At 35.2% G+C, this 15,447-nt stretch overlaps 1 protein-coding gene and 1 long non-coding RNA gene across 2 annotated transcripts; both read right to left on the bottom strand.

Annotated features, from left to right (window-relative positions):
- Nucleotides 1–749: 749 nt before the first annotated feature.
- On the bottom strand, nt 750–1,916 carry LOC137720459 (uncharacterized). Its single transcript, XR_011066521.1, has 3 exons — nt 1,726–1,916; nt 1,178–1,262; nt 750–998 (listed from the first exon to the last, which is right to left on the bottom strand). It is a non-coding gene; the product is annotated as an uncharacterized lncRNA (long non-coding RNA).
- An 8,370-nt stretch (nt 1,917–10,286) lies between these two features.
- LOC137720395 (probable beta-D-xylosidase 6) lies at nt 10,287–13,984 on the bottom strand. The gene is made up of 6 exons (XM_068459462.1): nt 12,987–13,984; nt 12,627–12,793; nt 12,425–12,522; nt 11,955–12,305; nt 11,193–11,609; nt 10,287–10,967 (listed from the first exon to the last, which is right to left on the bottom strand). The coding sequence occupies exons 1-6, from the start codon at nt 13,728–13,730 to the stop codon at nt 10,369–10,371; spliced, it is 2,376 nt and encodes a 791-aa protein (XP_068315563.1). The 5' UTR covers nt 13,731–13,984; the 3' UTR covers nt 10,287–10,368.
- Between the last annotated feature and the right edge of the window lie 1,463 nt (nt 13,985–15,447).

Below are 15,447 nucleotides of genomic sequence, written 5' to 3'. Positions count from 1 at the left end.
GTTTGAGGGTGCCATCATTGGCTATCTTCTTTTCCTTATCATTTATCTTAATAAAAATTAAAGAAATCCATCGTCGTGTTTAAAATTCATCAATCCAGCCCCACGCGGTTCTGAAGGTCTTGGAGGACAACTGGTGAAGGTCCATCGCCTTGTCAGCTTGTGATCCAAAATTCAAAATGTGGGGACTTACGTGTCCTCACTGACATCATTGCAAATGCTAGCTAAAGTCCAAGAAGTAAACAAATCGGTTTTGAATTTTTATGTTCTACCTTCGCCATTTACTTTGTTCACACATGCGAGTGAAACGTCACTTGGGGCATCATCATCAGGTGAACATTATATACATGTGACGTGCGCATCCCTTTCATGTTATAAAAGTTAAATGTATCATAAGATTCAATAATTCACTCCAACAAGAAAAATAAGAGAAATAATAAACATTTTTTTTCAGCTTTTTACGTACACTTGTTTAATCAAGATTGTTGATTTCATTTGATTCACTCAATCTACAATAATCTACAAGACAGAACTAAAAATAGCTGAAAAAAATAGAGAATTACCTTTCCAAAAACGATGATAGTAACCAACATTGGAGCACATCGTGAGCTAGCTAAAATTAAGCATTACATTGCTGAACGACTATAAGTGTATAAAAACTTTAGCCCTAAACCCTAACACCTCATTCTGTGCCACGATGTCAGTTAGTATTGATGTTGTATTAGAATCTGTCTATCTAATATTGGCTGAACTGGTGAATGAAGAAGATATATAACTATTATGGATACCATACATAGATTGCAGAACAGAAACAACTAGTAGTCTTGTACATAAATTCTACCGAATTAAAGATAATTTGCAATCAAGAAGCATTACACTTATACAACAATATATGGTTGTGGAATTATCCAATGGATATATATTAATTCTAAAAGAAACAGAGGATAGAAGGATCGCAGCAACACTCGTCAATTAGGCAGCAGCAACACAAAGCCGCAAGACTGTTGACACCACATCCAAACAACAAACGCAAAAATAGATCATCAACAACTAGGTATAACATATATAGAAATTAGATTTTAATTGTGAAAGAAAAGGAAACTAACCAGAAAAAAAAAAAAGAAAAGAAAAAAAAATGAATTTCATGTTAGATAAGAGATAGTTGAGAAAGTTTAATTACCATCCCTCAAGGAAACCTGGTTCTCTCCTGGGTGGAGGAGCAGCATATTGTGGAGGTGCCACTACTGGAGGGCCTTGGTAATAACCTACACAAAATTAAAATTATAACTTAAAACAAAAATTTACAAGTAAATTAAAAAAGACCTAAACTACTGAGCTATTTCTGGCACTTCAAAGCCGTCATCATGTATGGAGTAAATTAACGAACGCACGATGAATATTTTGGAGCGTTAATAAAACTAGCTTAAACTATACTCAAACAAGAATCCATCACATACAGTGACATAGAAGATTGGTATTAGGAAACTAATATTTATAATTAATTACATACAAATCCATGTTAAGAAATACAAAAGCACACTTACTGTTGATTAACTACAAATTAAGAGCAAAAAAGAAAACTTATATATGCTTAAAACCAGGGGAGAAAGTTGAGTTTTGAGACCAACAAAGGGCAACAAAGAGAAGGCGCAAATTGATAACCTGAAAAAACCAACTGAAATAAACTTTTTTTGGTACATAAAAAGGTGAAATTAGTTCAGAAAATACCTCCTTGAGGGGGATAACCTTGAACTGCAGGGTAGGGATAACCATATTTTTGGTCGGCCATTTCTGCTAAATGGTGACGGAGAAGGACTCAAGCTTTTGGACTGAAAGGAAGGGCAGATTCAGTAGATGGCGAACTGAGAGTTATGGGAAGGGAAAACTCAGGTTTCTATTGCTTTTATAGTAGTAATAAGTAAAATGTGGAAAAGGTTCTGGTTTCAAACCACACACGCCTTTTTTTTTTTTTTTTTTTTATATATACGAAAATTGCAGGCATCACCTTTAATGCACTTTAATTTCTTTTCCACCCTCTCAACGTTCCTGTCTCTCCTCTCTTTCTTTTCTTGATATCCCACAGGATATGATTCGGGCACTCCTATATTATTTTTCTTATGTTTTAATGTTATTAAGAACTTGAATCAAATTCAAATCAAATTATTACGCACGAGTGGTTTATATCGATTGATATAGTATATTTGTCTGTTACATCAAGTTTGAATTTTTTTCATTTTAAATCAAAGCAGCTAAAAATATTGCCTGGTAGAAAAGATAGGGCAGTGTTATTTACACACAAATTTTTACCTCTTACACTCTTTTTTTAATTTTCATCCATCAGATTATATGAATTGAAGAAGATCAATAGATAAGATTAACGAGAGTGTATGAAAAGTAAAAATAGATGCGTGAATAGCCATTTAAAAGATAAAGTCATTGATCATGTTCATTAAGGGAAAAAAAATCAATTTATTAAGTTTATATTCAAATTTTTTTATAGTAAATATACTAGAGTGAGTATGCATGCTCAGACATTATGTTTGTGTAAATATTAAAAAAATTGAAAAGAAAAAAAATATGTGAAAGAGAGGAATTTGAGAGAAATGTTTAGATATTTATTTTTTAAATTTAAAATTAGAGCTATACTATCATGACATGTGCCTAAAGAAAAAGAATTAAAAAATTGATTTGTTCGAATTTACTTTCTGTCCATAATTTTATTTTGTTATTGAAAACTATAAAGTATTTTTACCTTAAGAAGAATTTTGTCAATAGATATCTTAGATACCGGACTGAGCAGGCATGCAAGCACATGGAGAAGAGTGAGTGAGATCAATTTTAAAATTAATTTAATCTTTATTGGTAATTTTATTTGGGAACTTTAACGAAAATCTCTTGGTACCATTCATTTTAACGAAAAACCACATTTTTACACTAAAATGTTAATCATGTACTATTCACTCATGTACTATTCATTTTACCTTTATTTTGTTCTTATCGTTAAAACTCAAAGTTTTTAAGTCATTTTCATTAGTTTTTTTTTTTTATATTTGGTATTGCAATCCCCAACCAAAGAGAAATTAAAGAATAGAGGGAGGGAGTAAACAGGAAACAAAAGGGCACTTTAACAAAAAAACTTCTGGTATTGTTCACTTTAATAAAAAAAAACCACATTTTTACATTAAAAAATCAACCTTGGTACTATTCACTTTAGCTTTTATTTTGTTTTTATCCTTAAAACTCAAAATTTTCAAATCATTTTCATTAGTTTTCCTAAAAAAAAGGGAGGGGTGAGACATTGAGTTAGGCCAGACACTAAGTACTAAATATAATACAAATATAATAAGTTTTCATCATCTATATAAGTTGAACATTAGATCTGTCACCTGTAAGTGAATACAAATAGGAAAATGCTATGGAGATCACATTTTTGTAATACATGTCATGTCAATTAATAAATTTATTCATATTGGATTTTTTTTTTTTTTTTTTTAACAAACTATAATTTTACTAAGGTTAAATTGTTAAACGTTTGGGGGAGGAAATAGGCAAAGATTGAACCTACACCGATGTGCATAGAAATTATTGGTTTCTACCACCGCTAGTCATCTGCCACATCATATGATACAAAAATGTAATCTTCCTACCATTAATGGTAAAAATATCAGTTAGACTCTGACTATTGCAAGAACTTCTTAATCAATTAAAGTAAGATTTTCTTAATTTTTCAAATTAATTTACAAGCGATACTTATTTACATGAATTATTCTTTATCTCATGGGTACTCGAATGTGTTCTTGCTTCGTTCTTCCGCGAGTCCCTGTGATTTGCCACCCGTATGTGAAATTGAAAACATTTTAATTGTTTTCATTCCTTCGACAAAAAAAAAAAAATTGTTTTTCATTCCCTCCAAAATTTACTATTTTAGAGAGCTTATTAATTTTTTCTTTTTTCTTTTTTCTTTTTTCTTTTTTCTTTTTCTTGAAAGAGGAGTGCTAGCTAGTTTTTATTCTTGGCACGAGAAACCCGGTTACGTGAGGACAAATGTTTACTTCTGCATACGAAAGGGTGGGAATACGAGGCTAGCTGGGTCCATGCGAAGACTTTACTTGGAAAAATGACTTTACTTCTGCATACGAAGACTTTACTTGGGGAAATGACTAGCTAGTTCAAGACCGCTTGGGTCAGGCTAAATTAGCATCTGTGAGCTGGACTCAGGCAGGCATATCCGGAAGAAAAAGTGCAGCACGTTGTGTTGCAAGTTGGAAGGATCCAACCATGCTTTACTTTTGCATACGGAACCGAGTCCTCGGCGGTGGGAAAAAATGGATTTATGTATAATCCGCCGTGTGGAATGAAGCAGAGGCGGAGCTACTAAGGCGCAAAGAATCAAGTGGGGGAGGAGGATAATGATGATCTTATTGGTCCGGTTCATGAGGAAAAGATAAAGGAGGCTGTTTTTCAATTAACCCTACTAAATCTCCGGCTCCGGATGGTTTTAGTAGGGGTTTCTACCATAAGTTTTGGGAGGTTGTGGGGGATGACGTGACGGCAATGATAAAGAACTTTTTTCTATGGAGTTATTCGTGCGGGGCGACGTGTTGTTTATCTGATGTCAATGTATCAAGTCGTCTTTGATTATTAATAATACCAGTCTACTTTTTGATCAAAAAAAAAAAAAAAAAACTTCAATTGTTAAAAATATTAAGGAGCTTTAACGAAAAGTTTTCGATACTGTTTATTTTAACGAAAAATCATATTTTTACATTAAAAAAATCAATTATGATACTATTTACTTTAATTTTTATTTTGTCCTTATTATTAAAATTCAAAGTTTTCAAATCATTTTCATTAATTTTTTTTAAAAATATAAGATAACAATTTTAATGCAACAACTCCTCCAAATGTGAAAACAGCGAAGCCTTTATACCAATCGCATACGATGAAATGATATTATTATACTGCAGGCTTTATCTTGATGAGATGAAGAATGTAAAGGAATTATTATTTTTAGTCCAAAATTCTAAACGATCATGTGATGTGGAATGATCCAGTTGGAATGAATCGTTTATTTCCCTAGAAAAAGCCTTCTTGTTCAATTGTAGGCTTTATTCTGCTTTCGGTCACGTGTTTTGGAATTTTCAAATGGACTGCCTTTGAGAGGAATAAGTTCTATCTCCATTTAAGCGTACGTGTTTAAACATTAACTATTCGTGAAAAAGTTATGGGTTTCAATCTTTATATAGTAATACCCTAATTTATAATATAAACCATAGACATTAAAAAAAAAAAATTGTTATTAAGGAGAGTGGGGATGATTTGAAAGTATTACAATAATTTAGAGGATGATAAATCTTTTCGAACTTGGGATACATAGGTAAAAACACAACATTCTATCTATTAAGGGCTTATTTGGATGTGCTTTTAAAATGACTGAAAGCGCTTTTAAAGAAAATGTTTTTTTATTCCAAAAGCATTTAAAGTATTTTTTGCAAGAAGCACTAGTTATATGCTTCTTCGAGGAAGCACTTTAAGTGCTTTTCTAAAATTTACTTACATTTTTATTAAGGATTGGTTTCAAAAATATTTTCACCGAAAACGCTTTTAATCATTTTAAAAGCATATCCAAACAAGTTTTAAGATATTAAACTATATGTATAAACCCTAGACTCTTTGAAATAATAGAAGATACTGTCACCAATAAGTATGTGATAGAACTTCATATTATAAATTATTATATAAAGATTATCTCAATAAAAAAACAATAAAAACAAAAATAAGTGAGAATATATTCCTAATGAAGTGGTTTAAGAACTTTTTTTTTTTTTTTTTTTTTTGATAAAAAGTGGTTTAAGAACTTTGGCATAGTATAGGAGCAGCCTTATTCTCTGGCAGCCAATTTGAGGCTCAAGAGTATTTAAATTTAAATATAAAAAAAAAGTGGATAGGGTAATTAACAATTTGCAAGGTTGAAGTTTCCTTGTTACTAGCAAAGCAAAAACTGGTTTTGAGGAATCTGAAGTTGTGTATTAGTTGGCTCGAGCTATGTTAGCTATAATGTTATTGTATGGACTCAATATTACGTCATTGGTCCGTGCAATTAAGGTCGTTGAATGGACATTTTGGGATGATCTTCTGGGCTCTTGACATGTGGCACCTTGGGTGGTAAGAAGCAACGGATTGCATGTGGCCATGAAGCATAGTCTACAACCTTAGTCCAACATACTAGACTTAAGCCCATTGAAGATATTACTTATCTCACAAGTAAGAAAGCCCCAAGTCAAGTCAAATTAATATATCTTGGGGTTGGGGGTTAGACAACATAATTGTAATCCTAAGAGGATTGGATATCTTATCCTAGAATTTCTCCTAGATAGTCTTCCGTCAAAAGGTATGGTATAGTAGCCCATCCGAGCGAACCTCTGGGATCTCTTATAAACTCCCACTGGGATTACTCTCCCTACAAGGATTCTTAAGAAGTTCTTTATAAATACTCTAGTCTGGGCATTTATCATGGACAATTCTTCATCTTCTCTATAAAACTACTACACACATATTCTCTCTATGTCTAACAGAGTCTCATCTTGCATATATGCCACCGTCTACGCATAGACATATCATGGGGAATCATCTCCTTTACGCCCCGCCATAGTTCTAAAGAAAAATGGTTTCACACACTTCACACCATTCTTCTTTAGAACTACATCGGTGGTTTGATTCTCTTACTCGGACATATGTACGTAGTCCAATCTGGATTCAACTACACTGCCTAATCAATCCCATTCTCCTCTCGGGAAAGATCATAGGCAAATTTTGATTGGATCTCCCCTCCATCGGCTAATGCGCGCAAATTTGGTTCCAACAATTGGTGCTCTCATTGAGAGCTAAACTCATGTTTCCTTTATCAGCATCCTTTACCACGAGCGACGATGAAAGCCAAAATATCCTAAAGATGGGGTTTCACTGATGATCTAAAAAGGAAATCTTTTGCGGTTCATAACAACCACCAATTCTAGTGACTCACACGAAGAATGCTTTTTTAATGAACTTGTTGTTGCTATTGTCCATGATCAAGGACTGGTTCTTCCAGCAAACACAAAAATGATGGTTTGTACTACCTTTGTTTATTTTCTTCCAATATCTTAATTGTTTTGAAAGTTTAAAACATTTTAACGTGAAGCAACTAGGAGCATTGTCTGACTACATGTTATGGATTTGCGAAATGGATATGTGTTGATTGCACATCCTCTTTTTTTGTTTTTTTTTGTTTTTTTGATCATGCAACATTGGAATAACTCAATCCAACACCATTCTGACAAGTATAATGAAGTCATCATGGGAAGAAATTCATTGGGGGAAAGGTCAACCTTAGAAAAAGGCATAAAGTTCAACTCTAGAGTTTCGTCTCGAGTTCTTCGAAGTTTCGAACTAAACAACGGACCATGACAATTCTACAACGCAGCTCCGCTTTTGACCCAAAGCGCAATGAACTAGGGGCATCTCATTCAGAGCACATCACAACTCCGCCTAGCAGAGACTCTCAGCTTGTCTATGCCAAAGAATCCCCGAATCGGATCAAAACAAGGTGCTATTCGCTGCAAGCTCCGACTAAATGGTTAGGAAAGGCACATAATAATGCAGCCAAACTTGGCTTATTCCGAAAGTAACAAACATGGACCTAGTTCACAAAGACCTTCCAAGCTAGGAAGCAAAGGCAAGTTTGGCTCTATGTGGACGAAATACCTCATCATAAGTTTGATTTGTAGGCCTTTCATCTGAAGTCTACAATCAGCTTTTCGTGCAACTTAATATGAGTCCATCTGCATTCCGATTGGAGCAAGTGCTCGCAAAGCTCTAGGGGCAATGTAATCATGCCTAAAACCCATTATGCGCACTTGAATGATTTTCAGCGGAAAACTGACTTCCTGGATGATTTCGACACAAGACCAGTGGAGGGACAAAAGTTAAGATGCTAAAGATTGTTGTGTCAAATTTTCAGAATTTTCTACACAACTAATCCTTCCAATTTTTTTTTAACAAAAACAATCGAAGCTACATTCCTGTCAGAATTGCACAACTGTGGAAAAACGAAGATTTTGAAGCTTTCTCGATTTAGGGTGTGCTATCCACACACCCCTTGTTGATTTCTGTCCTTTGATCTTCTTCAATTCATCTGTTTCAATGGTCGAAAATTAGAAGCGTAAGTGAAATGTAAAAAAGGGTGTGTGGATATCACACCCCTCTCGATTTTTCCGATGACATGACATATATGCTTGGAAAGAAACAAAGAGAGCTACAATGTTCTTTCTTTTTTAGAATTTTCAGGAAGACATAACGGTATCAAACCTGGCATGCAAAGAAGCTGAACACAAGCCAGCCCAACCGGCACATTGTAGCAGCACTGTTAATTGACAGGCTAAACTGTATTTCCTTAAAGTGAAATAGATTTTTTTTTCGTACACCATCGTGAAATCTTTCTATAAAATTTTACAAAACACAATTTTGAGTTACATGGACAACGTTATTGTTGTTTTACCAGTCATAGTGCAGGTTGGAATTCTCTGCATAATTCCTCAAGATTGTTCCTTCGAACTCATATCAAACAATCCGCAACAACCTATGAGTTCAGAACACACAGTCATGATCAAGTTAACGGTTAGGTTACAACCAATGCAAGTCCACTCCGACAAGCTAAAATCTAAAATTACTCACAAAGAACTGCATGACAACTCCATACTTGTCCTCATCCACTACTAGCTTGTAATGAAAAAGGGCAGGGGCATATGGAGTAAGAAAAAGAATTTTAGGAATCCAAACTACTCCTACACCACATGACCGTAATATATCCAGATTCCTACACATGAAGAAGTCCAACCAACATATTACTTCGGTTTCCTCTGCAACTATCTTGAGTAAAGTGGATCAGAGTAAGTTCGCCTTCGTAGTCTGGTCATGGACTAAAAATCTTCCATCTTGGAGTTGCACAAATAGATTAGTCATGCAACTATCATCTTGTTTTGGAGCCTCATTGAGATTGACCATGGTTGTTCCACAATCTAGAGATTGTATGCACCGCAAGTAATCACACTTCTAAGAGGATGCAATATCTACTCCAAGATATGCACTGGGATTCTCAAATGCTTCGTTGAAAATGAACGAGGAAAACAACTCAAAGACCCATCCAACGGGTGAAAAACCTTAGTTCAAACCATGGTAGTGCCCTAACAGATAAGTATGTTTGATTATTTAATTGTATACTTGATTAAATATATATTCAAAACAGAAGACTCAAAGTTGAGAATGATTTTTTCAGATCCTCGTGCATTTGTTTGTTCTTTCTTATACAATTCATTGCGGTACAAAGAATACCCTAAATTCCTAAAATAACACACATCTTTGAAACTTGGCATAATTGCAAATCTAAAAATTCAAGTTGTCTTAAGTATTTTGTTATCCGGTCCATATGGAAAGTCGTATGGTTGTGGCGAAAGGTTCAAGCAAGGATTTTCCCACAGCAGAACAAGACGAGTGTGTTCACGATCACTTGATAAGAACTGATCGTGAAGAAGATCAGCTTGATCTTGAAGAAGACGGGCTTGATCTTGAAGGTGCCAAGTTTGACAACGTTGCGGGTGCCTTTTATTGTCTTGAGCATGCATCCTGGTCGTCTAATGTGGTGAATTATAATGAGATTCTAGTTTCGCTTGACAAATATCATGGCAGGTAAGTAAGAAATGAAGAGAAATAATTTCTCTGTGCATCGAAATACTGGTTTGTCACTGCATTTCCTTGCCAACATTTTACTACAACATTTAGGACGGTTCATCTTCTATCAGAAAAAACATGAGGTCCTTGTACCTTTTTCTATTGCCATGTACTCCAAGACTGGTTGTTTACTTGGTGTTGTTTCATTGAAAAATGAAAAGGAAAACTGAGCTTACTTGATGTATTTTTCTTGGTTGGAATCTTTGAATCTCTGTTTTCCGTTTCATTTAGGTGCATATCCAATTTCTTCTACATCTTTCACACCATCATCCACTCCTCTTGATCCATCATATCTCACGTATTTCTCCTTTATCGCTAACACAAAAAGTAAAAACCAATAATAAAAAACTTAAAACGAATTAGTGTCGCCTTAAGTTTCTTTTCTTAATAACAATTTTCATCCTTTTTCTTGTGGAGCTCTTTGAATCTGTAGATTGAAATTGAAATGTGCATGAGTAGAAAATCTTTCCAAATTCACAATATACTGTGTCATAAAATAGAATGCTCATCAAGAATCATTGTTATTTCCAAGTATTGTATGTGCATATTAATCCGCACATATCATGTACAATCTAAATTTCAAGCGTCTGTTTGACATAAATTACATTAACTAATTTCAACTGAGACAAAGTGTTGTATATCTCCTACCATTAATACATGTTCACCCAATGGCAATATCCTTTCCCCATGCTCATCCGCAAAGCTTAGATGTGTACAGGGATCAACTAGAATGGATGCTGTAGTATATTGGTTTGAAACCGTATACACACGGTTAAATCCGATCAGCTGTTGTAGTGGAGCACCCTTGACTACTTTTGGCACTCTGGAGAACAACATCACACTATGGCCTCCATCCATGTCTCCGTTATTCTTCACAACGATTTCAACAAAGAATCTCAAAGAATCACACGACGTTACCTCATCAATGTGTAAATGGTCAAGTACATCTCCGGGTTGGTGTAGTACATTTTTACTCAAATCTACCTTGAAGGGTTTTGATAAACTTAACTTTTTTGGCGCTGATACGATATTGTAAGTGAAACTACTATAGCTTAACCCATGCCCGAATCCATATAGCCTGTCCCCACTGTAAAACCGGTAGGTTCTTCCAGGGTAACCTAAAGAAGGATCAGCCCTCATGTTCATATTATTCATTGGTACATTGGTGAATGACTCAGGATACCAAGTCATAGGCAGCCTTCCACCTATTTATAATCATATCAAGTCATCATGTTAAATTTTGCCTTCGAAAATCAAAATCTACTCATGCCATTTACAATGCGTCCTGTTTCTGTATCAATTTTAAATTTCGTCTTTACAATTATATTTCGAGAAGCGACTCCATTCTAGAGGACTGCATGTAGACGTGATTTCGTTTTATGCAAAACATAAACTCCATAATAGAATATTCATGTTGTCCAAATATTTACCTGGATTAAAATCTCCAAAGATGACTTCTGCTAGTGCTCTCCCGCCAGCTTCCCCAGGGTACCCAATCCAAAGAATGCTTGGAATTCGCATATCTTCTTTGGCAAATGTTACGTCAAGTGGTCCACCGCCAGCAAGAACTAGAATCACTGGTCCCTTGCTTGCAGCAGCCACAGAAGATACAAGGGCCATCTGTTTACCAGGTAAGAGAAGACTAACTCGATCGTGATCTTCTCTTTCTTGCGATGCATCAATACCGACGACTATAACAACAAAATCAGCTTTTTTTGCAGCGTAAATTGCTTTTTTGAACCCAGCATCAGACATACATGGTACATCCTGGCAGCCAGCTACATAAGATGTTCTAGTTGAGTACTCTTGAAGACCCTCAAAAGGACTCTTTGGGTTGCAGGGAATTCCTATAATCAAAGAACCAAAACCACAGAACATCTTTTAGCCTAATGGCTCTCATGATATGCTCTAATTACTATGCTTGGTTAGTAATTTAAACTCTGAGTAACAACATCTGAAAAACGTAAACAGAAAATTTTGGAACCCAGTAATTAATCACAAAATATGCAAAGATTTTGAACGAAGAGTAGTAAGATAAATCTCTACTTTGATGGAGAGGTGGAAGCCATTCTAATTTTCATGATCAAATTGCCATTTCAATAACTGAAAAAATCTATATATCTACATATAGAGTCCAAGAAACTTTATATAATATGGCACTCTAGTAAAACATGTAGTGTAGTAAATCTTACCTGTGTAATCCCCACCCAGCAAACTTGCATTGTTTGCCAATGGACCAATGACAGCCAAGGAAAAATCAACACCCCTTTTTAAAGGCAAAAACTTCTTATCATTTTTAAGGAGCACAATTCCCTGCCTTGCTGCCTCAAGTGCCAACGTCTTATGCTCTGAGGTACAGACATCCTGAGCTCCAAACCTACCAAATTTCCCTTTTCTGGGATCTCCATTAAATAACCCAAGACGGAGTTGAACAGAGAAAAGATTGAGAAGCGCCTTGTCTATGTCTTCCTCTTGCACCTTCCCTTGTTTGATTGTAGATAGAGTATTTCGAAGCAAGTATGTGCCACAATCAATATCCGTCCCTACAAATAGGCAATCAAATTTATAACTTCTCAAAACAAATCTAATCCAAACATTTGCCGTTAATAGTCAATGCACAAAACTTTCAAAAATTTTAATGGAAAGAAACAATGATAAAGACCTGCTTTAAGAACATCAGCAACTGCGTCCTCGGGACTTTTGGTGTAGTTCTGATATTCAAACACTGTGGCCACAGCATCACAGTCTGAGGTGATATATCTATAAGTAATATATGATATGAGAGTTGTTAATCTATCAAGATTGAGTATGTAATATTTTCAATTATAATTTTTTTCAAAGAAAGAGCAAGAAGAAACTTTTACCCTTTGAATCCCCACTCGTTCCGAGCCTTATCCAAGAGATCCTTCTGTGCACAAGCAGGAACCCCATTTACTGCATTGTAAGAACACATTAAGCAGCTAGCTTTACCTTGTTGTATACAACTTCGAAAAGGCGGCTGATATGTATCCTCCAAATCTTGTTCTGAAACCTACTAAAAAGAAATGAATTAGACTCCAAATCCCACAATGTCCTTTTATTTCAATTTTCACCCACAATTTAACAACTTTGCAGATATACACAAAACTGAATTTGCACAAGCTATAAAACACTTTAAACCCAAATGAAATTAAAATTAGCTAAATATTCCAAGAAAATCAGAAAGTGAAAGGAAAGTCTCTTACCACAGCATTGAAGCTATATCTACTGAAATTCCTCCACGACTCCAAATCATAAGCAGTGAAATGCTTGCAACAAGCAGAGAGCATTAAACTATCACCACTCTCATCACTTTCCAACACTGTCCTCGCTCCAAGCCCACCATCTCTAATTCCCCCACCCTGAAAACCCTTCACAAACTCAACAGCATAAGCAGAAGCAACCATGGGGTCCTCCCCAGGGGTCTCCTGACCCCTCCCCCATCTGGGGTCCCTAAAGATATTGATATTGGGTGCCCAAAAAGTCAACCCAGCTTGCCCAAAATTGTACATTGCTCTGGCCTCAACAGCAATGGCTGCCCCGATGGAGGACCAGAGAGTCCTGTTGAAAGCAGCTGCTGTGACAATCACTTGTGGGAAGCTTGTGGCTGAAGGGATGGTGCCATTGAAGGAGACACCAGGGCCGTTGGTGGCTATGCCGTGGAGGGACTCGGACCACCATTCGTAAGGTGGGATGCCAAGTCTGGGGATTGCAGAAGCGCTGTTTGAGAGCTGTTGGATCTTTTCTTGGAGGGTAAGGAGGGAAATTAGGGACTGAGCTCTGGTGGGGATCGGGAGGGAGTTGTTGCAGAAAGGGTAGGAGCTGTGGTGGGGTGGCTTGCATGGGAATTGAAGATGGGGATTTGATGATGATGTGAACGGCTGGGATTTGGTGGAGCAGAGATTGAGGAGCTGTAGGAGGAGGAAGAGGGATTTCCAGTGATGAGGCATCGAGTACAGAGAAGGAATGTTGGAGTTCCAAGAGTTTCTCCTGTATTGGGGGAAAGACTCTACTTGCAAACTTGCATACGACGCACTTTTTCTGCTAAGATTTACAGAGTTTGGATTTGGATTTTTGTTATAGGTTTCAAAATCTTTTTATCTCGGATTTATACAGTGCCTAACACCAGCAAACTATTGATCTTTATTAATACAAAGTATGAAATTGCCATTTTAGCGGATTGCTTTATTTCGATGACATAAATCCATCGTACATATATACTTATATAGTTCTAATTTAATTTCTACAGATTCTTCTCTCTTAACAATTAATTATATAGCGTGAAAAATAAATACGAATGCTTTCTGTTTATTAGTATAGATATGGAGCTAGCTTAGAATTGTGATGCTTTTAAAAAAATTAGTTTATTAAAAAAAACTAATCATTTGCAAAGCCAGTATTGTAATGACAAGCTATGAGTCATTTGCAAAGACAAAATTGAATGGATGGACCAACAATCGAATTATGAACTTGGGCCATTAAGAGCTATCCTTACCCAACCCACACCATATTTTTGTGTGTGTGATAATGACATGTTATTTTCATATTCTAAATGAGAATTGTTATTAGCATTCTAAAAACTTTATTTTACATTTTTTCATAATAATTTTCTTTCTAATTATAGAAAGTTTAGAGTGCAAAATGAGATTTTTAGAGTGTCAATAATAATTCTCTTCCAAATTTTGAATTATTATCAGAAAAAGGGTGATTTGCGGATAAAACATGCATTAAAATTACACTTTCGAAAAGTAGCTAGCCTTGTCAAAGAGAACTTACATAGAACGGATTTTTTGCATGTGGTGTTTCAGGTCAAATATCACGATGGTATGTATAAATTTTTCTTCACATGGCATCACATTATTAGATTAGGATATTATGTGGTAATAAACTCGTTATATGTAAGTGGTTTTCTTTGGCTATGAGCAAAGAATATTTCCATGCGTACAACACAATGGACCAAGTTATGTGAGCAAACAAACCTCTTCTCCGAATCAATTTTTCTAATCTGCTATTTACACTATGAACATTAGTGTTATCTTACTTGGACTACTGCGAAGCTGTGGTGGGAACATAAGAATATGACTCAAAACCGACGCGAACTAGTCAACAGTTTTGGTTGATTAATTGCTTACAAGAGCAAGAATATGACATGACCCGCGTAATACAACTCGATTTTCACACGCTGAACACTTATTAATCACGTATCATAGAGAGTTCTATAGTCAACATCTAGTTTCTTTGTAGTTCATGTAACTATAAGAAAATAACTTTGCAAATAGAGTATAAATAGAGGTCACAAATACATATTCTCATGAAATGAAGTCTTTGAGTAGAGGACCTTCCGTGATTCACTTTAGATGCAATCAATCTTGAATTGAAATTAAGTATCAATTCTTTATCCAAAGGATGATTAAGTTTCAGATCAACACAGAACAGAAACTTAATTAAATGTTTTTAAATAAAATAAAACGATCTGTGAATCACAAAAATTCCAAAGGTCTAGTTGTTTAAAATATCTTTTAGAAAAAATGACATATGCCAACCATGACAACCAATTTTTCTTTTTTTTTTTTGGGAGAAAAGCTAAAAGTGAGACTCTCTAATAATTATTTGGCATCTCACAGTTGGATATTAATTCTTATGTCAACATTATAAAATATTATTCGA

This window comes from Pyrus communis, chromosome 16, assembly GCF_963583255.1.
Source record: "Pyrus communis chromosome 16, drPyrComm1.1, whole genome shotgun sequence".
Classification (NCBI taxonomy): Eukaryota; Viridiplantae; Streptophyta; class Magnoliopsida; order Rosales; family Rosaceae; genus Pyrus; species Pyrus communis.
Note: the sequence above shows the minus strand (reverse complement) of the source record. Positions and strands in the feature narration are given on the sequence as shown.

Coding starts and splice junctions, on each gene's coding strand:
- LOC137720395 (XM_068459462.1), bottom strand. CDS start 13,730: ATGCCTCATCACTGGAAATCCCTCTTCCTCCTCCTACAGCTCCTCAAT. Junction 12,794..12,986: donor GATATAGCTTCAATGCTGTG/GTAAGAGACTTT, acceptor TCTTTTTAGTAG/GTTTCAGAACAAGATTTGGA. Junction 12,306..12,424: donor TGCTGATGTTCTTAAAGCAG/GTCTTTATCATT, acceptor GCCTATTTGTAG/GGACGGATATTGATTGTGGC.